Source organism: Macaca thibetana, chromosome 4 (genome assembly GCF_024542745.1).
Source record: "Macaca thibetana thibetana isolate TM-01 chromosome 4, ASM2454274v1, whole genome shotgun sequence".
Taxonomy (NCBI): domain Eukaryota; kingdom Metazoa; phylum Chordata; class Mammalia; order Primates; family Cercopithecidae; genus Macaca; species Macaca thibetana.
Window position 1 is genome coordinate 36,438,810 of NC_065581.1, and position 27,186 is coordinate 36,465,995.

Sequence of the window (27,186 nt, forward strand, 5' to 3'; positions counted from 1 at the left end):
CCCCTATTATAGATGTATGAAAATCCTCATTCTTAATTCAACTTCTTTTGTAAATGGGCTACGACCAGTTCTAATAATTCACAACCTCTAATATTTAGTTAAGAAAACCCACTTAGGGAAACCATCACCTCTTTACTCTAATTTCTGTAACATATTCCACAGTAGTAATAATCAGTTTCCTTAGATTGATTCTGTCTTTCCCAGCTGCCTAGGACTAAGCAAGATGGTTGAACATTGTTTCAAAGGTTTGTATGCATGCATGGTCAACAGATGAAGTCAGGACTCAAGATGTTATAACACAGCTTTTTCCATTATAAAAACAGTCAATAATCCTAACACTGCCACAATAATAATCAACATCTGAGTGCTAACCATGTGTTAGGCTGAATGCTAGGCGATGGTGTACATTATCTTACTTAATCCTAAACATAATAGTATATACTTATAAAATCATATATAATATATGTAGTATATATGATTATCCATAACCTTAGATGAAGAAAGTAAAGAACAGAGTTTAAAAGATGGTACGGCTGGCCGGGTGCGGTAGCTCACGCCTGTAATCCCAGCACGTTGGGAGGCCAAGACCGGTGGATCACCTGAGGTCAGGAGTTCAAAACCAGCCTGGCCAACATGGTGAAACTCCATCTCTACTAAAAACACAAAATTAGCCAGGTGTGGTGACATGTGCCTGTAATCCCAGCTACTTGGGAGGCTGAGGCAGGGGAATCACTTGAACCTGGGAGGTAGAGGTCACAGTGAGCCGAGATCACGCCATTGCACTCCAGCTTGGGCAACAAGAGTGAAACTCCGTCTCAAAAATTAAAAAAAGAAAAAAAAAAAAAGAAAGAAAAAAATAGTATAGTAAAAGCAACAGACATATACAAAGCAAGTGTAGGTATAGCTCGAATTTGTTTACATATGATATGTTTATCTTTTCAATGGGATTTTTACAAATAGGCTCTTATAGTTCTATGTTAAATACTGAAGTCATACTAGAATTCCCAAATTAGGATGACTTTCCATTGAAATATTTCTATTTATTCCCTTGGGAGAGGTACAATATAAGGGATCAGTGGAGTTAATGAACAATATTTATGCTACTGTCCATTTATATTTTCTTCATTTTGATAAATTACCTACTGCTATAAAATATAAGTATAAAACTACAGGCCGGGTGCAGTGGCTCACTCCTGTAATCCTAGCAATTTGGGAGGATAAGGTGGGCAGATTGTCAGAGCTCAAGAGTTCAAGACCACCCTGGGCAACATGGTGAAACCCTGTCTCTACTAAAACACAAAAAATTAGCCGAGCATGGTGGTGCATGCCTGTAGTGCCAGCTACTCGGGAGGCTGAGGCACGAGAATCACTTGAGCCCCACAGGCAGAAGCTGCAGTGAGCCAAGATCACGCCACTGCACTTCAGCTTGGGCTACAGAGTGAGATTCCATCTCAAAAAAAAAAAAAAAAAAAAAAAAAAAAAAAAAAGGAAAAAAACCCCCACAAAACTATAAACTGCCTAACCAATGTTTCTTGTTTTGTAGGCAACTAAATACGTTACGTCATAGATGTTTTACCAGAGGTATATTGCTCTATCCTAGTATTTCCAATTATCATCTTAAAGAGGCCTCTAAGGGTCTTTTTGTGTTGGTATTAGTCTTGTATGGTTTTTGTTCCCGCATTCTTTACAGAAGGAACAAGAATGGAATCACACAGGCTCCTACAGACTTCTTTTTACAGAAGCAGGGAAGATTAAGTGGCTTACTTATGTTAACATACCATAAGGAACAATGAAGACAGGAACCCTGGCTTCCTAACGCCTGGCTGGAAGCTTTTCCTGTGAGATCGCACTGGCTCTAGACAGGTGTGTCAGAGGTACAAAGTCAACTGAAAGTTATCTCTTTTTTTCTCCCAACTTGTATTTTAAAAAAATAACTCAGAAAATCTTCTCACTCTGCTTAAAATTATAGGAAACTGAAACTATTCACCATAGTGTTTTACTGAGAAAATCTCAGTACAGAAGATAGCAATCTAAATTCTCAACAATTCTTAATTCTGTTCACCAAGATAACTGCTAAAAGGATCTGGTATCTTAACTCTATCAACTTCTTTAAGACAGAAATTCTAAGGATAGAGTAAGGATTTAACGGGTGGCAGGAACAAGGGGATCTGACAAGGTCAGTCACTCTTAGGTCACCTAAATAATGATGCCACACCCATTCTGGCAGCCCTGGAGGTTCATATCCCTAAATCAACAACAACAACATCATTCTAAAATAACTGTCATAATTATCTGCCACAAGACTGTATTTGATTTTTACTGCTATCTTATTCAAACAAAAAATTAATATCACATGAGCCATTAACCTACTAAGGACCCAAAGGAGAAGGGAGCAGGGGCATGGCCAGAACTGGAGCTTGGAAAGAGCACAGCTGGATGGGAAGCAGAATTTACCAGGCACACAAATGATACAGGATGCAGGGAAGACTTAGTGGCAAGAGACAGAAAGTAACTCCTCAGTTCCTGCTTACTATATTTCCTTTCCAGATCCATGCTTAGTTAGCAATTCAACTAGATACAGAGCTGAAAGACAAGGGAATGAAGTCCACATTGAGCCATGGTGGTGAATAGGGGGAATACTTATTTTTTCCCTAATCTAGAAACAAACTACAATTGCTTGTCTGTGGCAGAAAAGAATAAAAGACGTAACTCAGCCACCAACTTCCAATAAGCCACATGGTCTACAAAGTTTAACTTGATGTATGGGCTATTACTCCTACAAGATTAAAAAATAAGAATATTAAATGAACTAAAGCCATTTAAAAGCATTTGAGGCCAGGCCTGGTGGCTCATGCCTATCTATAATCCTAGCACTTTGGGAGGCTGAGGCGGGCAGATTGCTTGAGCCCAGGAGTTCAAAACTAGCCTGGGGAACATGATGAAACCCTGTCTCTACAAAAAAAATTAGGCTGGGCATGGTGGCTCATGCCTGTAATCCCAGGTGTCTGGGGGGCTGAGGTGAGTGGATCACTTGAGGTCAGGAGTTCAAGGCCAGCCTGGCCAACATGGCAAAGCCCCATCTCTACAAAAAACATACAAATTAGCTGGGCGTAGTGGTGCATGCCTGTAGTCCCAAGCTACTTGGGAGGCTCAGGCATGAGAATCTCACTTGAACCTAGGAAGTGGAGGCTGCAGTGGGCCGAGATGGTGCTACCGCACTCCAGCCTGGGTGACAGAACGAGCCAGGCATGGTGGCACACACCTGTATTCCCAGCTATTTGCGGGGCTGAGGTGGGAGGATCACTTGAGCCTGAGAGATGGAGGCTACAGGGAGCCGGCCCAGGCGACAGATCGAGACCCTGTCTCAAAAAAAAAAAAAAAAAAAAAAGGCATTTGAAAATAAATTAGTAAAAATCATACTTAATACTTGAAAATAGTAGTTCTCAACCTTTTTTCCTCAGGACCCCGTAACATCTTAAAAATTGAGGACTCCAAACAGCTTTTGTTTATATGACATATCTACTGATATTTAGTTAAAAAGTAGTTTTTTTTTTTTGAGACAGTCTTGCCGGTCACCCAGGCTGGAGTGCAGTGGCATGATCTCAGCTCACTGCAAGCTCCGCCTCCCGGGTTCACACCATTCTCCTGCCTCAGCCTCCTGAGTAGCTGGGACTACAGGCGACCGCCACTATGCCCAGCTAATTTTTTGTATTTTTAGTAGAGACGGGGTTTCACCATGTTAGCCAGGATGATTTCGATCTCCTGACCTCATGATTTGCCCACCTTGGCCTCCCAAAGTGCTGGGATTACAGGCGTGAGCCACCGCACCCGGACAAAAGTAGTTATTTAATAATTAATTTTAGAATAACCCCATGTTAATGTAAGTAATTTAATTTTGTACAAAGTATTTTTATATTTTGTATTTTCCAAAACAAAAAAAAATTAGTGAGACAAGTGTCATTGTTTTAGAATGCTATACATGTAGAAATATGTTTGACTTGTAACACAAGACAACCAGATTCTCATATCTATTTCTGCATTCATCTACTGCAATTTTGATTGAAGTACATGAAAAAAAAATCCAAACCCACCAGGATAGTTGAAAAGGACAGGAGCCCTTTAATAACCTTTTAGATAACTGTGAATATAATTATCTGATACTACATCAAAACTGTACAAGTTGTAAGTTTCATAAAAGTCAATTACAATGTGGAAACTGAAAGTGTATCAGTGAACTTTTCATACTGTTAAATTAAAATCTGTTGTCTAACTTTGAATGAATTGTTTATTCACACATGATCTTGTAACATCTTGCATTGGTCACTGAGAAAATATTGGTTCTTTGTTATACAGATCTTCCAAATGGACACATTTCATTGTATATTTAAAACCACATTCATTAATACCCACCGATCTCATCAGAAGTCTTCGGAAGCTGTCAAGCACACAGTGGCAAATACGAGTTCTCCTAAACTATAATTTTTACTTGAAAACTTAATGGCAAAAAACATTGTCAGTTGTTTTTCCTTGAAGTGACAGATTCACTCCATTCATTCTCAGAAAAACACCTGCCAAATACTGAATCAAGTCTGCATAAGCAGATTTGCCCTTTCAAGTAAAAATGGTATTTCATGAAATAAATGCAGTTAGTTCAGATCTCACTAAAACAAGAGCACAAGTACTTTTCCTTGAGACAACCATCATATTTTGGGGTACAGAAGTGCTCTATATGTGTGTCCCTTTCTGTCACAGAATATCAAAGGGATGTGAAACTCAAGGATTGGGTTTTAATAAAACTAATAATTTTTACTTCTTTATCACGACATTCTTACGTGAAACTAGCTTTTTCTTTTATGTAAATAGTGAAGGAGTGGCAGTGGAAAATACCATGACTACTGGAAGAGCTGGTTACCACTGCCTTGATTTGTGTTAAGGAACCAGCAGTTTTTTACCACTGCAGCTTTTGTACCATCAGTGCAGATGTCAATACAGTAAAAAGTCAAATAATATCTTAGTATTGTTATGAAAATAAACGACATTTGGGACCCCCTAAAAGGATCTCAGGGAGCCCTAGGGATTCTCAGACCATTCTTTGAGTACTACTATTCTAAAATATCTTTACTTTTAGAAAGGATAGAATCCTCTGCTCCTATATGTTGCAAATAGCAATAAAGCTAAGTAAAACACAACTCAAAAAAATACCCTCTTACTTTTGCCAAGACTAAAGACAAATGGTTCATTTCTATCGTGACTGGAATCAAACTTCTTTCCATTTGACAATTTTCCTTTGTAATGGACATAAACTTTGTCTCCAATCATCGGCGTTTCCTCACCATTCCCCACTCTTTTGACAATCTAGAAAAGACAAACATTAAGAAAAAGGAGGTGAAACTTTTTACTTGTAATCAGAGAATAAAAAGGTCACACAGTCCAACCCAAGACATCCAGGCAGATATGCAAATATACTATTATCCATTCTTTCTAATGCCTTCCTTCATTCCTCACAATAACTCATTGTTAGAAAACTGTCCTTTACCAACCTGCTTTTATGTTATAGCTACTTTTATTGCTAATCACACTATTTATTCCTCAAAAAAAAAAAAGGCATTTGAAAATAAATTAGTAAAAATCATACTTAATACTTGAAAAAAGTAGTTCTCAACCTTTTTTCCTCAGGACCCCGTAACATCTTAAAAATTGAGGACTCCAAAGAGCTTTTGTTTATATGACATATCTATAGATATTTAGTAAAAAAGTATTTTTTTTTTTTTTTTTTTTGAGACATAGTCTTGCTCGTCACCCAGGCTGGAGTGCAATGGCACGATCTTGGCTCACTGCAAGCTCTGCCTCCTGGGTTCACGCCATTCTCCTGCCTCAGCCTCCCGAGTAGCTGGGACTACAAGCACCCGCCACCACACCTGGCTAATTCAAAGAATTAACCAATAAATCCTGTTCATTGGTTTAATGCCCTATATTTTGACACTAAACTCTCATAACACAGACTTGTGAGCTAGTCCATGTACGCACTGACTTAGACCAGAAAGAATGGTGGACTTTTAAAAATATTCAAAAAGAAGCTTAAGTAAAACTTCAAAGGTGTAATTTTATTTCCCTCCTTTGCTAAAAACATTAGCTTCTGAATAGATTCTGCTTGTTTATTTTCAGAAAGCCCAATTTCCTGGTAAAACAGGTTACATTTCCTATTATTTGACACACAGTCTATCTGTTAAAAAAATGAGTATCACTGCACAGTTTGATACGATACTGAATAACTTGTTTTCTAGTAAAGTATTTAGCTATTGTAAAATCCAGTGTATTTATTTTGTTCTTGGCAGAGCAAGCTGCTAATGTAGTTGGTCAGTTCTGGGAAAAGAAAATCAAATCCAGGTGTGTGATGGTGTAATTTGTCAATCATCTATGCCAAATTAATCATTTTTGGTAGATAACAGAGGATGGTAGCTAACATCTGATGAACATCTTTTTGGGGAAGGAGTTTGCTTTGAGTTTTATTTAAATGATTCAATGATTTGTTCCTAAATTCTTTTTTGACAAGTATACCCTCCGCCTAACATAAATATCACATAAACACTGTGAACCTAAATTCCACAGCTTTCTTAACTCAAAAGCCCAAACAACTTTATTTTATTTTTTGAGATAAGGTATTGCTCTTTTGCCCAGGCTAGAGTGCATACAGTGGTACAATCATAGCTCGCTGCAGCCTCTATCACCCAGCTCAAGTGATCATCCCACCTCAGCCTCCTGAGTAGCAGAGACTGCAGGCACATGCCACCATACCTGGCTAATTTTTTAATTTTTAGTAGAGATGAAATCTTGCTATGTTGCCCAGGCTGGTTTGGAACTCCTGAGTTCAAGTGATTCTCCTGCCTCAGAATCCTAAAGTGCTGGGATTACAGGTATAAGCTACCACACCCAGCCCCAAACATTCTTTAAAGGCAAAGAAACATTACTGACCTTCTAGGACTTCAAAAGAAAAAAATGGTTTTCAAAACATCAAAAGACATTACACAATATTCTACAAGTGCTCATGTTCATGGACTGCATGTGGTATTTGGGAGGCTATGCTCAACTGTCAGCCTCGTGTGGAAGGAATCTGCATTTCTACGACTATAAACAGTCACTGGGCATTTGGGATGAATGGCTACCAGAGAGTCAGAGAGCCATCCACACCAGCAAGTGGTACTATGGTATCACTTCAGGCTTCCCTAGCAAGATGAATTTGTGCCTAAATCTAGAGTTGCCTTAAGGACACAATCTAGGTTCTATTCATTTTTAAAATATAAATTCAATTTTTATCTTCCTCGGATAGTTACTGAATTTCCAAACCAGCACTGTTTTTTTTTTTTTTAATACGTAATAGTTAATAAGATAGATTACTATAGGACAGGCACTATACTAAGTGCTTCACCTAATCCTAATAACTCTATGAAACTGATGGCATTATTATTCTAATTTTAAAAACAAGAATTTAATCACAGAGAGGTTAACTAAATTGCCCTAGCTTGCACAGTTACTAGACCTATTTAAATCTTAACCAAAAGCCTCTTGGTGAAATCTGAGGCTCTAGACAATGATAAATGATGTAATTTAAAAGGCTTCAAATCTCCAACATTTCTTAATAAGCCTAAAAATCTTGCAATTAGATTTACTCCCTAGAACAAAACAGGGTCTGAGGCAAGTTGGGGATCATGTTCTCTGGGTGTGGGCACCCTGAAAAGAGGCAAGGGGAAGTCTTAAACAGAGGCAGGGAGATGCTGAGGACAGCCACGAAGTCTCCGCTGTGTCTAGAAGCTTCTTGGAATTTAGGATGAGCAACTATAGCTACAAGGTTGAGAAGTCCTCAAAAAGAAGACAATAGGATGTAAATCTATAGCATAAAGCCCTTATTCTATAGCTGCAAGTCTCCAAAATTTGACTTGGTACATAATGGCAATTCACATATATTCAGAAAAGAGCCAGGCACAGAAGAAAGGCTTTCACATAAGCAAGGTTAGAGAAAACAAAAATTCTTATTTGCTACTGCTGGCACAAGAGATATTAAAACTCAGCGTCCTGGTAATATTTAGAATGCATCAGATAATCTTTTCAGGAAAAACAAAACTTAACTATACAAAACCTGTATGTGTTAACAATGTTGTAGGAGAAATAACTACTTAATGGGACTAAAGCCACTTAAGCTTTCTCAGACTCAGTGTATTCACTTATAAGATGGAAGAATCAAGAGATGCTCTGATTGTCTCACCACATTGTTGTAAGAAACAAACAAACAAAAAAATTCATGTGAAAATGATTAACTATAGAGTAAAGAAACACACACAGTCATGCATCGCTTAAGGACAGGGATATGTTCTGAGAAATGTGTCCTTAGGTGATCTCATCCTTGTGTGAACATCGCAGAGTGTACTTACACAAACTTCGATGGCCTGGCCTACTAGTACACACCCACATTAGTTTGGTTTCGCCTATTGCTCCCAGGCTACAAACCTGTACACTGTGTTACTGCACTGAATACCGCAGGCAATTGTAAAACAGTGGTATTTGTGTATCTAAACATATCTCAACACAGAAAAAGGTACAGTAATAAAAGGTATAAAAGAAAAAAAAGTGTACACCTATACAGAACACTTACCATGAATGGAACTTGTAGGACTGGAAGTTGTTCTGGATGAGTCAGCAAGTCAGTAGTGAGTGAACGTGAAGGCCTAGGATTTTACCATACACTACCGTAGACTTTATAAACACTGGACACCTAGACTACATTTATTTTAAAAATTTTTTCTTTCTTTAATAATAAATCAATCTTAGCTTACCGTTAACATTTTTACTGTGCAAACTTTATGACTTTTTTTAGCTTTGACTCTTCTAATGTCACTTAGAACACAAACACACTATACAGCTGTACAAAAATATTTTTTCTTTATATCCTTATTCTATAAGCATTTTTCTATTTTTAAAATTTTTTATTCTTTTACTTAAAAAATTTTTTTTTGTTTAAAACAAAGACACAGACACATACATAAACCTAGGCCTGCAGAGGGTCAGGATCATCAATATCACTGTCTTCCACCTCTACATCTTGTCCCACTGGAAGGTCTTCAGGAGAATAACATGCATGGAGCTGCTGTCTCCTATAATAACAATGCCTTCTTCTTGAATACCTCCTGAAGGACCTGCCCAAGGCTGTTTTCTGTTTGTTCATTTGTGTTTGAGACAGGATCTCCCTCTCTCACCTAGGCTAGAATGCAGTGGTATGATCATAGTTCACTGCAGCTTGGAAATCCCAGGCTTACATGATCCTCCTGCCTCAGTCTCCTGAGTAGAAGAGAGTACAGGTACATGCCACTAGGCCTGGCTAATTTTTTAAATTTTTTTTCTACAGATAGGGATCTTACTATGTTGCCCAGGCTGGTCTTGAACTCCTGGCCTCAAGTGATCCTCTTGCCTTGGCTTCTCAGGGTGCTGGGATTATAGGCATGAGCCACCACACTCAGTCAAGGGTGTTTTACAGTTAACTTTTTAAAAAATAAGTAGAAGCACACTCTAAAATAATGATAGAAAGTATAGTAAACACATAAACCAGTAATATAAACATTTATTATCAAGTATTATGTACTATACATAACTGCATGTGACTGCAGCGCAGTAGGTTTGTTTACACCCACATCACCACAAACACGTAATATACTATATTACCATGTTACAACAGCTATGACACCACTAGGCCATGGGAACTTTTCAGCCCCATTATAATTTTATGGGACCACCGCTGAAGGTGTAGTCTGTCACTGACGGAAATGTCATTATATGGTGAATGACTGTATAGTGCTTTAATAAGTAGGAAAGCTAATTCAAAAGTAAGATATATTACTCTGAGGAAATCTCAAAAGATTTATTCACTGTACACAGGAACAATATTTACATATAAAAATAAACCCCTTTGGGCTGGGCACGGTGGCTCACGCCTATAATCCCAACACTTTGGGAGGCCAAGGCAGGCGGATCACCTGAGGTCAGGAGTTCAAGACCAGCCTGGCCAACATGGTGAAACCCTGTCTCTACAAAAATACAAAAATTAGCCAGGCATGGTGGCAGGTGCCTGTAATCCCAGCTACTCGGGAGGCTGAGGCAGGAGAATTGCTTGAACTCAGGAGGCGGAGATTGCAGTGAGCTGAGATCGCAACATTGCACTCCAGCCTGGGCAACAGAGGGAGACTCTTGTCTCAAAATAAAATAAAATAAAATAAACTCCTTTGAATTTTTCATGTTAGCTTTTCTTTCCTTAAAAAGTCTTAAAATTGTCATTAGCTAGCTTTAGTGTACTAAAAGGATACATTAAAATAGTAACCTATTTGTATGCTCTGAGAATAGGGAAACATAGCCCTTTAGAGTGAGATATAACTTGGACCTGAACCCCAGGTAAATCTGCATTACTAAGATATATGATGTTGGGCAAGTTAATTTACCTAGCCCAGTCTCAATTTCAACATCTATAATCTGGGATTAGAAATTAAAATATCTAGCTGGGCGCAGTGGCTCGTGCCTATAATCTCAGCTACTCAGAAGGCTGAGGTGGGAGGATCGCTTGAGGCCAGGATTTCAAGACTTGCCTGAGCAACATAATGAGATACCCTCTCTCAAAAATTTAATTAATTAATTTAAAAAGAAAATCCCAGCTACTCAGGAAGCTGAGATGGGAAGATCACTTGAACCCAGGAGTTCAAGACCAGCCTGGGCAACGTAACGAGACTCAACTCTTAAAAAAAACCTTGAAGTTATGAAGACAAAATGAGAATCTAGCTCTACTGTTTAGCACTTAGTAACCCTCAATAAACATTTTCCACCCCAGTCCCCCTCAGAAAGAGTATAAACAATCTTTCCAGACAGCAGATTTCCTTGTATGTCATTCAGCTTTGTGGCCTCACCTTTAATACTCCCCTGTCTTTTTTGGAGGTAATATCCTCTCCCTGCTCAGCAACAGTGGCTGTGGGGCTTTCTCCACTGTTCTTGGCACCTTCATCAGTAGTCATTGTCTTTTAAGTAGAGAACCTGGTAAGAAGAAAAATATTTTAGCTAGGAAAAAGATCACTTCTTTATGAATCTTCAATGTCCCTGGGAACTGAGCTCTACCTAACCTAAGATTTACTTAGGGCCAATAAGCTTAGATACTGAAAACGAAAACAAAGGCATTTGCTATGAGTGTGTAATGATGTCATCGGGCATGTAAATAAAACATCATCCAATTCTTTAATTTCCCACCTAGCTCTGGTCTCAAAACAGAGAACAGGACAAGTCAGGTTGGGTAGTGATTACATTCCTTAACATAACATGGTGAGAAGCAGTTCCTTCACAACTTTGAAAACATCCTTTTTCTATAGCCATATTCTTGACAGAGGGTTAAGACCTTATCGGTTCTTAATAAAAGAAGTGACAATATATCAATCACAGTGAGACACAGAGCAGGCTTAGTATGTGACAGACCCAAGTCTGGGTCCTAGCTCCAGCTCTTGACATTTCCAATTTCCTTAATCTTGCTGAGCCTTCCTTTCTCATCTGCAAAATGGACACAGTACACTATTCATGGAGTTACAGTGAGGCAGCAGTGAGATAACATTTGTTTAAAGATTAGCACAGATTGGTAACTTAAACATGTTTAACCATTTATCATCATGACTGGGCCTTCTGTAGGGTCATTTTTCATCTCCTGCCCAAAATACCTACAGAATGTTCTTCCATGTGGCATTCAAGGCCCTTCACAATCTGGCCCTAATCTACCTTTCAGTTCTAGCTGCCACTATTTTCTTTTACTTTCTTTCATGCGGCTCATGCCCTAGCCAAACTAGGCCAATTCCACTTCTACAACAAGCCCGGGGCTTTCCCATAGTCATTCTTCTGGTCACTCCCTTTCGTTTCCAAAACATCCACCTCCCTCAAATGCTACTTCTATCATACCAACCTTGACCCTCTATTTGTAGGCCATTTTGCCCTTTTATGTACTTCCTTAGCTCTTCTATCCATTTGTTGTCTGTAAGAGATTTATAAGTCTATGCGCCTGTTAGGTTTAAAAGATCTTTCAGAGCAAGGTCCATGCTTTGCTCATATTTAGATTCCCTAGAATGCCTCTACCTTTAAGAATGGTAAGACAAAAAGTGCAAGGAATTTGTAATGGAATTTGGGGGGTTCTTCCTCTGATCCTTACAAGCTGTTTGATGTTGGCTACCTTAACTTCTCTAAGCCTTTTTTCCTTACCTATGTGATTAGAATAAAAATACCTGTTTTCACAGATAATCTTCTGGATGAAGTGGTATAATGTGTATTTTTAAGGTATACTATTCAAATGTTAGTTCTTATTGTTATTGTTGGTCACCTGACATTTTTTTCATGTAAGGCAAGCCAATGTAACCAACAGGCTAATCATAGGCTAAACAAAACACACCTAGCCACTGCCATGATGAATTCCAACTGCTCCCTGCTTGGGCAGGGAAAATCAAGAAGGACTCACTCCTACAGCTATTACACATTAGGCTAATAACAAACTTAAGGCACCCTAAAGTCATCTCCTGAGCCTTCTTGTCCAGAGTCAAACAGTCTTTCTGCACTTGTGGAAAATGTCCTATTGATACAATTGTAACTAGACAACGAAAACATACATTGTAGTGTTTTAACTCATTTCCAAATGACCACTACTGATTTCAGTTCAACAAAGACACAAATCCAATTGTTGTGCCCAAAATCTTCAAAGAGAACACCAAAAACCAGGGGCTAAGTCCCTCTGCTTTAGTTTCTAGTACAGTTTATACCAAACATAAAAGATCCAAATGTTTGGCTCAGGATAAGGGAAAGGCCAGAACAAATCGTTCTCAAACAAACAAAAATTATGTACCTAGCTCTACATGAGGCTGGCTAGATAATCAGGAAAATCAGAAGAACGTCATTGGTTCCCAGCTTCCAGAAACCCACTGCTTATAACATGCTTCTGTGATGCACAGAAACTTGTAAAAGGCACCTCGATAACAGAGGGAAAAGATCTCTTAAATATTTGGAGAGTCCTGGACTGTATGCCTGGGAAAATATATGCACACAAAAAAATTTCCTGGGGATTCACAGAGATGCTGACATCCATCAATAGATCTCTGGGTAAACCTGGGTGTAAAGCATTGAACAAATTAAAACCACCAGGTGAGAGGTTGTTGGCAAAGTACCCCACAGATAACTAATTATTAAAAAAGAAAAAGGGCCTTTCAAATAAAATGATCTGATACCACTTTAACAAGTGATCTGCATCATAACCAAACTCTGCATCACCAATAATGAAAAAAACTGCTAGCCGGGCGCGGTGGCTCACGCCTGTAATCCCAGCACTTTGGGAGGCCGAGACGGGCGGATCACGAGGTCAGGAGATCGAGACCATCCTGGCTAACACCGTGAAACCCCGTCTCTACTAAAAATACAAAAACTTAGCCAGGCGAGGTGGCGGGCGCCTGTAGTCCCAGCTACTCGGGAGGCTGAGGCAGGAGAATGGCGGGAACCCGGGAGGCGGAGCTTGCAGTGAGCTGAGATCTGGCCACTGCACTCCAGCCTGGGTGACAGAGCCAGACTCCGTCTCAAAAAAAAAACAAACAAAAAAAAAAACAAAAAAAAAACTGCTATTACTCTGTCTCCTAATAGGATGTAGTGATGTGATATAGATGTGCTATCATCTATGTGGTATCCCTATCAAAAATGTTTAACCGGAAACTAATCAAGAAGAAAAGACAAAAACAGATTGTGGAGCATTCTACAAGACCATTGGCCTAGACTCTTGAAAAATGTTAATGACATAAAGAACCAACAAGGTGGTGTGCACCTGTAGTCCCAACTACTCAGGTGGCTGAGGTGGAAGGATATTGATTGAGCTCAGGAGTTTGAGGCTGCAGTGAACTGTGATCATGTCACTGTACTCCAGCCTGGGCTGAAGGGTGAGACCCCATCTCTTAAAAGATAAAAAAAGAGACAGAAAGAGAGAGAGAGAGAGAGAGAGAGAGAGAGAGAGAGAGAGAGAGAGAGAGAGACGGGATTGAAGGAGACTATATAGAGATATGACAACAAAGTGTAATCAGTGATCCTTGGCTGGATCCTGCATTAAGGGACAAAATATGATAAGAACTTGGAAAAGGAGACTGTGTATTAGCTTATTATTACTGTATGTTAGCCTTCTGGAGTGTGATATAATATTACGGTTTTATGTGGAGTAATATCCTTGTTCATAGGAGACACATGCTGTAGTATTTAGGGGTGAGGTGTCATGATATCTGCAACTTGCTTTCAAATCATTCACAGTGCTAGAGAGATCGCACATGCACAAATGTCACAAAAAAAATCAAAACAAAGCACTGAGCAAACATAACTACAACACATCCAAAGACAATGCTTTCTTTTGAATGTTCATCATTTGGAGTTCAGCTAAATTTTTAAATGAAAATACTGTCAATGAAGAAATGTTTTCAGGCTTGGCACAGTGGCTTATGCCTGTAATCTCAACACTTTGGGAAGCTGAGGCGGGTGGGATCACTTGAGGCCAGGAGTTTGAGACCAGCCTGGCCAACATGATGAAACCCCGTTTCTACTAAAAATAAAAAAATTAGCCAGGCGTGGTGGCACACGCCTGTAATCCCAGCTACTCGGGTGGCTGAGGCACAAGAATCGCTTGAACCTGGGAGGCAGAAGTTGCAGTGAGCCGAGGTCATGCCACTGCACTCTAGCCTGGACAACAGAGCAAGACTCTGTCTCAAAAAAAAGAGAGAGAAAAAAAAGAAACATGTTCTTTTGGTTCTCACACCTTGCTATTTTGAAAACAATGGCTTGTTTAAATCCAAGTAAATAGGCAACCTGTATAAGCTGATTTACTAGCTTTCTAAATCCCATTTGATAAAGGAATTAGCTCTTCATTTTTTGGCTCCAACACTTCAAGGGATGCAAGTCATCTTAGTAATCTCAGAGGACGGCTCTTGTCAGCGGTACTGAGTCCATATGAAGAGAAGTACTATGAATAATTAAAACACAAAGATAAAAACAACAAGAAAACAAACTTTTGAACTTTCAAAAGCAGATAAAGCTGGAAGAATAAAGAAATAAACTGAATTTTCCAAGTATTTCCCTTAATTCCAACTAAGCCATTAGGAGTATAAGTTTTTGTAAGCTAACAAAACAAAGGAAACTTTTTCCTTGATTGAATGTTATATAAAAAAGACAGTAAGGACCGACAATTCCTAAAAACTGTAATGACACACTGAGACAGTTTCACCGTTTTTGTAAGAGAGACTTTTCTTCTTTCCCTCACCCTAGGTTTATTCTGGATTTAATATTACTATGTAGCTATGGATATTAATCTATGATAAAGCTTATTGTGCTGAACTGTCCAAAGGCGAAAAATTGCTATCCAGTACATCAGAAAGGGAATACACAGTTCGTTCTGTTATGGACATGGCAGATAAGCATATACTCTCCAAAGTGCTAGTCAGCAAACACCTGAGATATAACAGAAAAATGAGAATACACTTAATATTTTATCAACAGTGTACTGAAAACTTCAGTTAACATAACTAAACTATCAGGTCCCCCAAATGAGAAGTCATTTTAAAGCCATATCCACCAATTCCCTATGTGTATTACGTAAATTACTGTATTGTTCTCTTTGTTAAAATATCAGTGTCTTGCCTCAGATTATGCTACTAACAGGAGAGTTTTCAGAAAGATATTTCTTTGGTAAACTTATTTTTCTTCTCAGTACAAGTAATTACTGAAGAAAACAAAGCTAACAGACCACACTTTCCCTGACTCTGAGTGCTGAGTTGGATAAATTACTATTTTTAAGTAAGCAGAAAGCAAAGGATTATATTAAAACAAACAAACAAAAAAGCCAGAAAATATTAGACTATCCAAATGTTACTATTACATACTAAAGGATGAACCTGAATACAATATTATTCCCCTTAATATGATTTTACCCTATTTGGCCTCAAAAAAGTTGAACGACAGGATTAAGTCATCAACTTCCTCTCCCCAGGAAGATGCTGGGATGACAAGAAAGTTTTTAAAATTTGCAAAACTCTGAGGTGGAAAACAAGTGTTCCTAACCGAACCAGAACTTTGGGGGAATTTCTGAACACTACACAGCAGATGAGGTCAGACCGAAGGAGAGAGCAAAGAAGAGAAAGTTGCCTCCCAAACACCAACTGTTAAGAGCAGCTCTTCCCAGGGGAGGCTGGAGAAGCTCTAGGTCTGGGGTCAGCCCCAGAAAGCAGGAGTGAGCTAGGGGAACGCATTAGAGAGCGGCATCTGGGGGAAAAAGCAGAACCTGTGTTTGGATCAGTTAGGCCAGGTAGGTTTCTTTCCCTCCAGAGTGCACACTGCGGCTCCCATCTTTTCTTCTCTGGAAGACATAATAATCCTTATTTTTGGAGTTCAGACCCATTGCAAGGATATGTCAAGGTACTTGTCTTCTTTCCTTAATTCCTGCAGGGGCCTTGATATTCTGGCCCTTAACTGCTGAAGACAAGTCTTTGCGGAATCTCCAGAAAAATTTTCTAGCATTATTTCTTTTCCTTTGATGTCTCTGTCCTCTACTTCTAGAAGTATTATTAGATAGACTTTGGACATTTTGGTTTTATCCTTCAGGTTTCTTAAGTATTTTTCTAAACCTAGGCTAAACAATAGAATCACCTGAGGAACTTAAAAAAGCTACGGATGCCTGGACTGCAGCCCAGAGAGTCTGGATTTAATTTGTCTGTGGTGGGGCCAGGGTAATGGTGTTTTCAAAAAGCATGTTAGATGATCCTAATGTGCAGCCAGATATGGTTGAGAACCATTGGACATTTCTCCCGTTTTTCATCTTTGTCTCTGGTTTTATACCCTAAGAGAAAATCTTTGATGGAATTTTTATTTCTTACTGTCTCTTAAGAGATAGGGTCGGCCGGGCGTGGGTGGCTCACGCCTGTAATCCCAGCTCTCAGGGAGGCAGAGGCGGGAGGATAGCTTGAGCCCAGGAGTTCGAGACCTGCCTGGGTAATATAGCGAGACCCCGTTCTCCACAAAAAGGAAAAAAAAAAAAAAAAGACAAAAAGAGATAGGATCTTGCTCTGTTGCCCAGGCTGGAGTGCAGTGGTACCATCATAGCTCACTGCAGCCTTGAATTCCTGGGCTCAAGCAATCCTCCCCCTCAGCCACCCTAGTAGTTCAGACTACAGACATGTGCCACCACACCTAATTTTTTTTTTTTTTCTCAGAAGAGACAGGGTCTCGCTATGTTGCCCAGGCTGGTCTCAAAGTGATCCTGGGCTCAAGTGATCTTCCTACTTCATCCTCTCAAAGTGCTAGGATTATAACAATGAGCCACCATGCCGGGCCTAATGGAATTTTTACATCACCATTTGGTCATCAACTATGTTCAATATATCATTTAGTGTGCTCAAGGGATTTTTAGAAGAATTTAGTGGCCAGGTGAGGTGGCTCAAGCCTGTAATCCTAGCACTTTGGGAGGCCGAAGCGGCCAGATGACTTGAGGTCAGGAGTTCAAGACCAGCCTGGCCAACATGGAAAAACCCCGTCTCTACTGAAAATACAAAAATTGGCTGGTCATGGTGGTAGGTACCTGTAAGTCCAGCTACTTGGGAGGCTGAGACAGGAGAATCACTTGAACCCCGGAGACAGAGGTTGCAGTGAGCCAAGATCGCACCATTGCACTCCAGCCTGGAGGAGAAGAGTGAAACTCCATCTCAAAAAAAAAAAAAAAAAGGCCAGGCTGGGATCATGCCTGTAATCCCAGCACTTTGGGTGGCTGAGGCAGACAGATCACGAGGTCAGGAGATCGAGACCATCCTGGCTAACATGGTGAAACCCCATCTCTACTAAAAATACAAAATATTAGCCAGGCATGGTGGCGAGCGCCTGTAGTCCCAGCTACTTGGGAGACTGAGGCAGGAGAATGGTGTGAACCCAGGAGGCAGAGCTTGCAGTGAGCCAAGTTCATGCCACTGCACTCCAGCCTGGGTGACAGAGCAAGACTCTGTCTCCAAAAAAAAAAAAAGAATTCAGTAATAATGTTTTTTATTTTACATATTCTTATCGGGTTGCTCATTTTCTTAGCACTTAGTCTTTATTTTGTAGATGCAATTACCTCTGAAATCTTTCTTTTTTTTTTTGAGACAGAGTCTTGCTCTGTGCCCCAGGCTGGAGTGCAGTGGCGCGATCTCGGCTCACTGCAAGCTCCGCCTCCCGGGTTCACGCCATTCTCCTGCCTCAGCCTCCCAAGTAGCTGGGACTACAGGCGCCCGCCACCTCGCCCGGCTAATTTTTTGTATTTTTTAGTAGAGACAGGGTTTCACCGTGTTAGCCAGGATGGTCTCGATCTCCTGACCTCGTGATCCGCCCGTCTCGGCCTCCCAAAGTGCTGGGATTACAGGCTTGAGCCACCGCGCCCGGCCTGAAATCTTTCTGAAGATACTACTGAGAAAATGGAGCATTTCTTAGAAGTGTTTGGCTAAAAGGTTTTTTTTTTTTTTTTTTTAAGGAAAAAAATGCCTCGACCTTCTGGGAGGTGGCATTTTGTGTATCCTCTAGCATCTCCCAAGAACACTAGGCAGTGGGGATTCTCTGAAGTTGGAGAAGGTAAGAAGTGAAAATAAGAGAAAGATAGAATATTGTGAACATGAAAGTTAAAAGTAGAAGAGAGATGTATAGAGAGGCAGAAGTCACAGGTGAGAAGTTTGATACTTATACTATGGTTGTAAAGGGGAAACATGAAATGCTTTGGGTGAAAGGGAAGTAGAGAGCAAAGGCTTGAGAAAAGAACCAGACAGGCTTAAATGCATATAGGGGAAAGAATCAAGGGGAGATGAAAAAGTCATGATGCAAGAACAGGAAGAATGCAAGCATGGATCGGTTCATCAACTAAACACAGATCACTTAGTTCCAGCCAAATTTTAACTGTATGGCTAAATAAAAGTATTTCAAAGTTTTTCTTTAAGAGGATGGTCATGGGAATGTTAGAGTAAAATTTGGCAAATGCATACTCATAAAAATATACAGTTTTTAAAAAGGATGAGATAAATCTATACAGTAGAGAATCATTTAGCTAAGAGTCTAAACAAAAACATCCAAACAACTGAATTCGGAAAATATTTTGTAGATGTTCATCCATTATAAAAGAATGTCAGGCGCAGTGGCTCACACCTGTAATCCCAGCACTTTGGGAGGTCAAGGCTTGAGCCCAGGAGTTCAAGACCAGCTTGGGCAATACAGTGAGACCCGATCTCTGCTAAAAATAAAAAATACACGCCTGTGGTCCCGGCTACTGGAGAGGCTGAGGCAGGAGAATCATGCCATGGTTGAACCACTATGCTCCAGCCTGGGCAACAGAGCAAGATATTGTCAAAAAAAAAAAAGGAAAAAAGAATAGCATTGTAGTAAATGAAGTGTATTGTTATGGTGCATAGTGCCCAGTGATGATTTGGTTATCTGGACCATTAAGAAAAAAAAAGTCAGTTGATGATGCCACAATGGGCTAATATATGTAACACAAACAGTGTAATTTTTTTTTTTTAATCTTTTGAGACAGAGTCTTGCTCTCTTGCCCAGGCTGCAGTGCAGTGGCCTGATCTTCGCTCACTGCAATCTCTACCTCCTGGGTTCAAATGATATTCCTGCCTCAGCCTCCTGAGTAGCTGGGATTACAGGTGTGAGCCACCAATGCCCAGCTAATTTCTGTATTTTTAGTAGAGATGGGGTTTCGCCATGTTAGCCAGGCTGGTCTCGAACTCCTCGAGCTCAAGTGATCCGCCCGCCTCAGCCTCCCAAAGCCTCCCAAAGTGCTGGGATCACAGACATGAGCCACCGCACCTGGCACAAACAGTATAATTTATAGCAATTATTTGCAGCCACCAACCATGGTTCCTAGTTGTTTGTAGATTTTGGTGGGTGTGATCATTTTAGAGCACTGGATTACAATTATGCAAATATTATTCATTACATGCCAAAATGTCTTTTTCATTGTTTCCCTTTAAGACAGCTAACCTCGGAAAATATCACTAATATGGAGCAGGTGGGGTCTTACCCATTCCACATAAACAATCTTCTAATAATCACATGAAAAAGCAGATGGATTTTCAAGATGTACTGTTAAGTGAACGGTGAGTTGCAGAATGATTTGTAACATGATCCTGTTTCCAAGGGGGAAAAAGTATATATGTGTTTGTATATTTGCTTATTTATAAGAAGTTTGGAAAGATAACTTACCTAACTACTAAAACAGTGTTACCTCTAGAGAATGAGATTTGGGAGGATAAGAAGGAATTTTCACTTCTTAGATTTTATTTTTATATTATTTAAATAGTTTAACATTAAACATGTATTACTTTCATGATCTTTTTAAACTTAGGGAAAAAAAGATGAAACATTTCATGGTTCCACTTATCAGGACTTTGTATTCTTTCTCTTCAATTTAATTCAAACATTTTAGAGTGCTTTTTATGGAGAGCAAGAGAACTCTGGCTGGGGTGTGTTGAACAAGGGATGCTTGTGCGATGTCCAGAAGGTTATTAGAGATAAGGCCTGAGCTCAGGAGAGAAGTGTGGGTGACATGTCGAGGAGTCATCAGATTCTACACAATAACTAAGATAAAAAGTACTGTTGCAATTATGTACTTACTAAGCAAATAAAACCGTGGCTTTCAAACTTTTAATGTCCAAGTCTCACTTCTGATTAGGTTGAGCATTCCTAATTGGAAAAATCCAAAATCCAAGATGCTCCAAACTCTGAAACTTTTTGAATTCTAACATGATGCCACAAGTGGAAAACTCCACACCTAACACTTCTGCTTTCTAATGGTTCAAGGTACACAAATTTTATTTCACGCACAAAATTATTAAAAATATTGTATACTGCACTGTTTTTAACTTGTGGACAAAGACTTATGGATAGGTGCAAAAAATAAATCCTCTTTTGCAACCCAGAACTCATTGTTCAGTATGAGTTTTGATACACGTAAGAAGGGATATTATGATACCTGAGACAGTTAACTGATGGGAGTATTGATAGCCGCAAAGGTTGGTTCCAAGCCAGGCACAGTGGCTCAAGCCTGCAATCTCTACACTGAGGCGGGAGTATTGCTTGAAACCAGGAGTTCAAGACCAGCCTGGGCAAGAAAGTAACACACACCTCATCTTCACAAAAATTTAAAAATTAGCTGGGTACTGGGGCATGTGCCTGTAGTTGCAGCTACTCAGGAAGTGGAGGCTGACGCAAAAGGACTGAGCTCAGAAGTTGGAGGCTGCACTGAGCTTTGATGGTACCACTGTACTCCAGTCTGGGTAACAAAGACAGACCCTGTCTCTTAAAAAAAAAAAAAAAAAGACTGATTCTAGGACTGTAAAATACATAAACAGCATGGGATATAAGGGAAATCCTCAGCAGTATTTTTTTTTTTTTTTTTTTTTTTTTTTTTTTTTGAGACGGAGTCTCACTCTGTCCCCCTTGCTGGAGTGCAGTGGCCGGATCTCAGCTCACTGCAAGCTCCGCCTCCCGGGTTCAGGCCATTCTCCTGCCTCAGCTTCCCGAGTAGCTGGGACTACAGGCGCCCACCACCTCGCCCGGCTAGTTTTTTTGTATTTTTTAGTAGAGACGGGGTTTCACTGTGTTAGCCAGGATGGTCTCGATCTCCTGACCTCGTGATCCACCCGTCTCGGCCTCCCAAAGTGCTGGGATTACAGGCTTGAGCCACCGCGCCTGGCCAGCAGTATTAATTTTGCATTACAATTTCATGTTGACGATACATACGATGGCTTTTTGTTTTAATGGCTTTTATCTTGAGAACATGATGTCCAGAGTTAAAGGTACTGGCATATTCCACACATCTGTACTATTCCTGAGTGTGATTGCTTAGGAATGAATATGATTTGAACTCATTCATGTTAAGGGAGGGTGTCAAATTGAGAACCAGGCAGATCCACACCTACAGTAAAAAGGACCCTAAACTAAACTGGTTGAAGAAATTAGATCCCAAAGATTCTTGGTGAATTTTCAAGTCTTCATCAGTATATCCATATTAAAAGGAGATGACAGAAGCCAAAGTAAAAGAATTATGGGCTGACAGACAACTGGATTAAAATAAGCATCAGTTTCATTAAAAAGGGCTAACTTGAAGGTAAATCTTTTGACTCCAGCTCTTTAGTGGATCTAAAGTGGCCTTGATGGACAGTGGAAGAAATCACAACATGGAATTCCTTGAATAAAAATGTATTGACTTTAAAAAAATAACAAATAAAAATAAAAAAAAATTGTATAACATTACCTTCAGGTTGTGTGTATAAGTACATATGAACATAAATAAATTTCATGTTTACACCTGGGTTCCATCCCCAAGATACTGTATCTTATGTATACATGTATGTACATATGGTCAATCGACAATGTCACAATGGGCTAATACATGTGATACAGTGTGGTTTGTCATAGTTATTTGCAGCAGACCACCACAGTTCCTTATTGTTTGTAGATTCTGGTGGGTACAATCATTTTAGAACACTGGATTATAATTATGCAAATATTATGCATTACATGCCAAAATATCTTTTTTCTCTTAGAGAAATATGCAAATATTTCAAAATTTGAAAAAATCCAAGATCCAAAACACTTCTGGTCCCAAGCATTTTGGATAAATGATACTTGACAACCTGCAGTACTTTTGGCAGCATAACTGAATAATTAAAACTCAAATCGTCACTAAAGAAGTCAGCAAGACGACTATGATGGATTTTTAAAGATCTACAGCACAGGCCGGGCGCGGTGGCTCAAGCCTGTAATCCCAGCACTTTGGGAGGCCGAGACAGGCGGATCACAAGGTCAGGAGATCGAGACCATCCTGGCTAACACGGCGAAACCCCGTCTCTACTAAAAACACAAAAAATTAGCCGGGCGAGGTGGCGGCGCCTGTGGTCCCAGCTACTCGGGAGGCTGAGGCAGGAGAATGGCGGGAACCCGGGAGGCGGAGCTTGCAGTGAGCTGAGATCTGCAAAAAAAAAAAAAAAAAAAAAAAAAAAAAGATCTACAGCACTTAGAAAGTGTCTGAAGTTACTGCACTATTCCTCTCAATGTCTTTTAATACCATACCATACCATTGTTCAAATAAAACTATTTACTGCTCTTTTACCCCCTGAAGCAACCTGAATCCTTCTCTGGCACTTTCTTTCTCGACTTTATGCATAGCTTTTTATTTTTTGAGATGGAGTCTTGCTCTTGTTGCCCAGGCTGGAGTGCAATGGCACGATCTCAGCTTATTACAACCTCCGCCTCCCGGGTTCAAGCGTTTCTCCCGCCTCAGTCTCCCGAGTAGCTAGGATTACAGGCATGTGCCACCATGCCCAGCTAATTTTATGCATTGCCTCTTATCTCTCATAAGCTGTATCCAGCTTTGCACCAAGACAAGAGACCCCTTAGCTCAAAGGTACATCCCATAGGCATCACTGTTAAAGTTATGGCAGCAGCTGGGTCCAGTGCCACGTGCTGTACCTCCAGCAACTTTGGAGGTTGAGGTGGGAGGATTGCCTGAGCCCAGGAATTGGAGTCTAGCCTGAGCAACATAGTGAAACCCTGACTCTTAAAAAAAAGTAGTTGTGAGCCAGGCTCAGTGGCTCACGACTGTAATCCCAGCACTTTGGGAGGCCGAGGCGGGCAGATCACTTGAGGCCAGGAGTTCAAGACCAGCCTGGCCAACACAATAAGACTCCATCTCTAAAAAGAAACAGAAATTTAAAATAATAATAATAAATTAATTGAAAGCTGAAGGATAAGTAGAAGCCATTCAGCTATTTATTCAACAAATATCTACTGAACACCTACTATGTGCCGGGCACTGTTGTAGTGGAGATACAGCATTAAACAACAGGAAACAGTTTCTGTCTCCATAGAACTTACATTTTGGTAAGGGTGAAGACAGTAGGAATGAGCCCCTATTATTTGTCTAGGTTTTTTATAGAAAGTCAAATTTCTACCTGTGCCACAGGGTAAAGTACCTTGACGTGATTCACTAGGGCCGAAGAGTTTGGTCCTAAGTCTCCTGATGATTTGTAGGAACCAGCCAACAAGGTAACATATGAGAAAAGTCTATAAACACTATACATATAGAGAATGTGTCCTATTCATTCTGTACTCCCACCACCTAGTATAAATAAATGACATAGGAGCAGTACTCAATAAATGATGAGATGAATCACAATTTTCAAAATCACAGTCAATGTAAAGAAGGCAAAATATTAGACACTATAGAGTCAGTGCTGAAATACCATTACAAGCTAAGTACATTCCTTCTCTAAATTTAATCTGAAAAATCTAATCTGGAGAATTACACTGTACCTGAGTGTTCAACTATAAAAGTAAAAATAAAATTCTGTTCTAATCAGGAGTACTAATTAAGAACACCCAAGCATAATTAAAATCTATCTCTGAAGTGCATTATAAGAATATGCCTGTGCATACACAACACACAGAGAATTACCTTATTAACTGGATTAGTGTGGTTTAAATATGGACAGTCAAGAACAGAGGACCACACCTAGCTGCCAATATTTGAGTATACATTTACTAGCAACTGGAGGAAGAGATGTTTCAGACTTGAGACTCAGAGGGAAAAAAACCCAAGACAAAAGTTTTACATAATACTGCATCCTCTTATAGTACTATCTCATTAAAACACTATTCTAGAAATTGTTTCCCAAAATCCATTATATGCCTAAGAGAAAAACTGTACAAGAATAACATTTTGAGTCTGTGTAGAAAGAATTAAAAACCTTGGCCATCTTAAATCCCCACCATGAAAATATGGAAGGAAGAAAGGGCCAGTAACTGGCTGTGGAATCTTTGGCTCTCACTCAGTTTTTCCATCTATACCTTTCGGGGGTTAGACTAGAATCGTATCTAAGGTTTATTCCAACTCTATTATTTTGTATTTATTCATTAAAAAGTAACTTATATGTTTTACTTCTGGGGAAAATGAGGTTTGCTATGTGGAAGGAAAAACAATTCCCAAGGGATAGAAAGTTATCTTAACAATACAGAGTTCACTTTCCATTGCAATCCTCTGGCACAATATGAATTCTGAGTTTTACCCACTTACATGTGGTATTAGTTATCTAAAGATGCCATACAAATTAACACAAACAGTCCGGGCAAAGTGGCTCATGCCTGTAATCCCAGCACTTTGGGAGGCCGAGGCAGGTGGATCACTTGAGGTCAGGAGTTCGAGATTTGAGACCAGCCTGGCCAACATAGTGAAACCCCATCTCTACTAAAAATACAAAAATTAGCCAGGCATGGTGACGCATGCCTGTAATCCCAGCTACTCGGGAGGCTGAGGCAGGAGAATCACTTGAACCCAGGAGATGGAGGTTGCAGTGAGGTGAGATCATGCCACTGCACTCCAGCCTGGGGAAACAGAGCAAGACTCCGTCTCAAAAAAAAAAAAAAAAAAAAAAAAAAAAAGAAAAAGAAAGAAATTAACACAAACTTAGTGGCTGAAATAACACCAATTTATCATCTTAAAGTTCTGGAGATCAGAAATCCAGAATGGGTCTCACTGGGCTAAAATCAAGGTGTTGGCAGGGCTGCATTCCTTCTGGAGGCTCTGGGAAAGAACTCATCGCCTGGCTTTTTCACATTCTAGAGGCTGCCCACATTTCTCGGCTGGTGGCCCCCTTCCTCCATCTTCAGCCAGGAATACTGCATTTCTTTGATCATTCTTCTGTAGCCATCTCTCTCTCTCTCCGACTATAGTTGGGAAAGTTCCTCCACTTTTAAGAACCCATGTGATTAAGTTCAGCCCATCTGGGTAACCCAGGATAATCTCCCCATTTCAAAGCCTTTAACCTTATTCACGTCTGCAAAGTCCTTTCTGCCCTACAAGGTGACATATTTACAAGTTCCATTTTTGAGGAGCCATTATTCTCTCTACTACCGATACCTAATCATCCAATCAAGATCATAAGAATTTATCTCAAGCTTGGAAGTCCATTGACTTCCTCCATTTTGTACTTAGGGGGTCTCACTACATTCTTTCCTTTCTTTTTCTTTATTAATCATCCAGTTGGACAACAATATTCTAATCTAAAATAAAATTTAACATTTTATATCATTCTGAAAATGCATTCAGAAATTCAGAAAACAAAGTAAAACATCTGGTTTCTCAATTTTGTAATAAAGCTATAAGGCCAGGCGCAATGGCTCACAGCTGTAATAAAGGCTATAAGGGAGTTCGAGACCAGGCGTGGCCAACATGGTGAAACCCCGTCTACTAAAAAAAAAAAAATACAAAAATGGCCAGGCGTGTCCATGTCCGTAATCCCAGCACTTTGGGAGGCTGAGGCAGGTGGATCACGAGGTCAGGAGATGAAGACCATCCTGGCTAACACGGTGAAACCCCGTCTCTACTAAAAATACAAGAAAAAAAAAATTAGCCAGGCGTGGTGGTGGGCTCCTGTAATGCCAGCTACTCGGGAGGCTGAGGCAGGAGAATGGCGTGAACCCGGGAGGCGGAGCTTGCAGTGAGCCGAGACCACGCCACTGCACTCCAGCCTGGGCTTCACAGCGAGACTCCGTCTCAAAAAAAAAAAAAAAAAAAAAAAAATTAGCTGGGCGTGGTGGCGTGTACCTGTAGTCCCAGCTACTCAAGAGGTTGAGGTGGAAGAATCGCTTGAACCCTAGAAGCGGAGGTTGCACTGAGCTGAGATCACGCCACTGTACTCCAGCTTGGGCAACAGAGCGAGAGTCCGTCTCAAAAACATAATAATAGGCAAATCTGCTATATATAATGCATGAGTTACCTCAAACCCAATCACTGAAAAATTATTTTAAAAATTAGTCTCAATCCCTTATGTGATTCTGAAATTTGAGCAGCAAGCAATAAACACATGAAGTATATTTTTTTTACAGATTTTGAGACATAATTAAGCTATGATAAATTACACATTTAAAATATACAATTCGATAAATTCTGACATATGTACATATATCCATGAATTCATCATGACAATTAGGATGATGAACATACCTGTTACTCACAAATATTTCCTTCATAAGTCATCCGTTTGCAACTCAGGTCTCCAGGCAATCTGATCTGCTTTTTGAGTAGATTTTATAGAATTTCAT

At 39.9% G+C, this 27,186-nt stretch overlaps 1 protein-coding gene and 1 pseudogene across 1 annotated transcript in view; one reads left to right on the forward strand and one right to left on the reverse strand.

Moving 5' to 3' along the window:
• FKBP5 (FKBP prolyl isomerase 5) overlaps positions 1–27,186 on the reverse strand; it is a 158,878-nt gene that overhangs the window by 61,159 nt on the left and 70,533 nt on the right. The window contains exons 3-4 of the mRNA XM_050787705.1: positions 10,941–11,064; positions 5,211–5,355 (exon numbers count right to left, since the gene is read on the reverse strand). Of these exons, the coding sequence (XP_050643662.1) occupies positions 5,211–5,355; positions 10,941–11,045 (250 nt within the window). The 5' untranslated portion in view covers positions 11,046–11,064. The remainder of the gene's footprint in view (positions 1–5,210; positions 5,356–10,940; positions 11,065–27,186) is intronic.
• Positions 20,932–21,048, forward strand: LOC126954078 (uncharacterized; annotated as a pseudogene).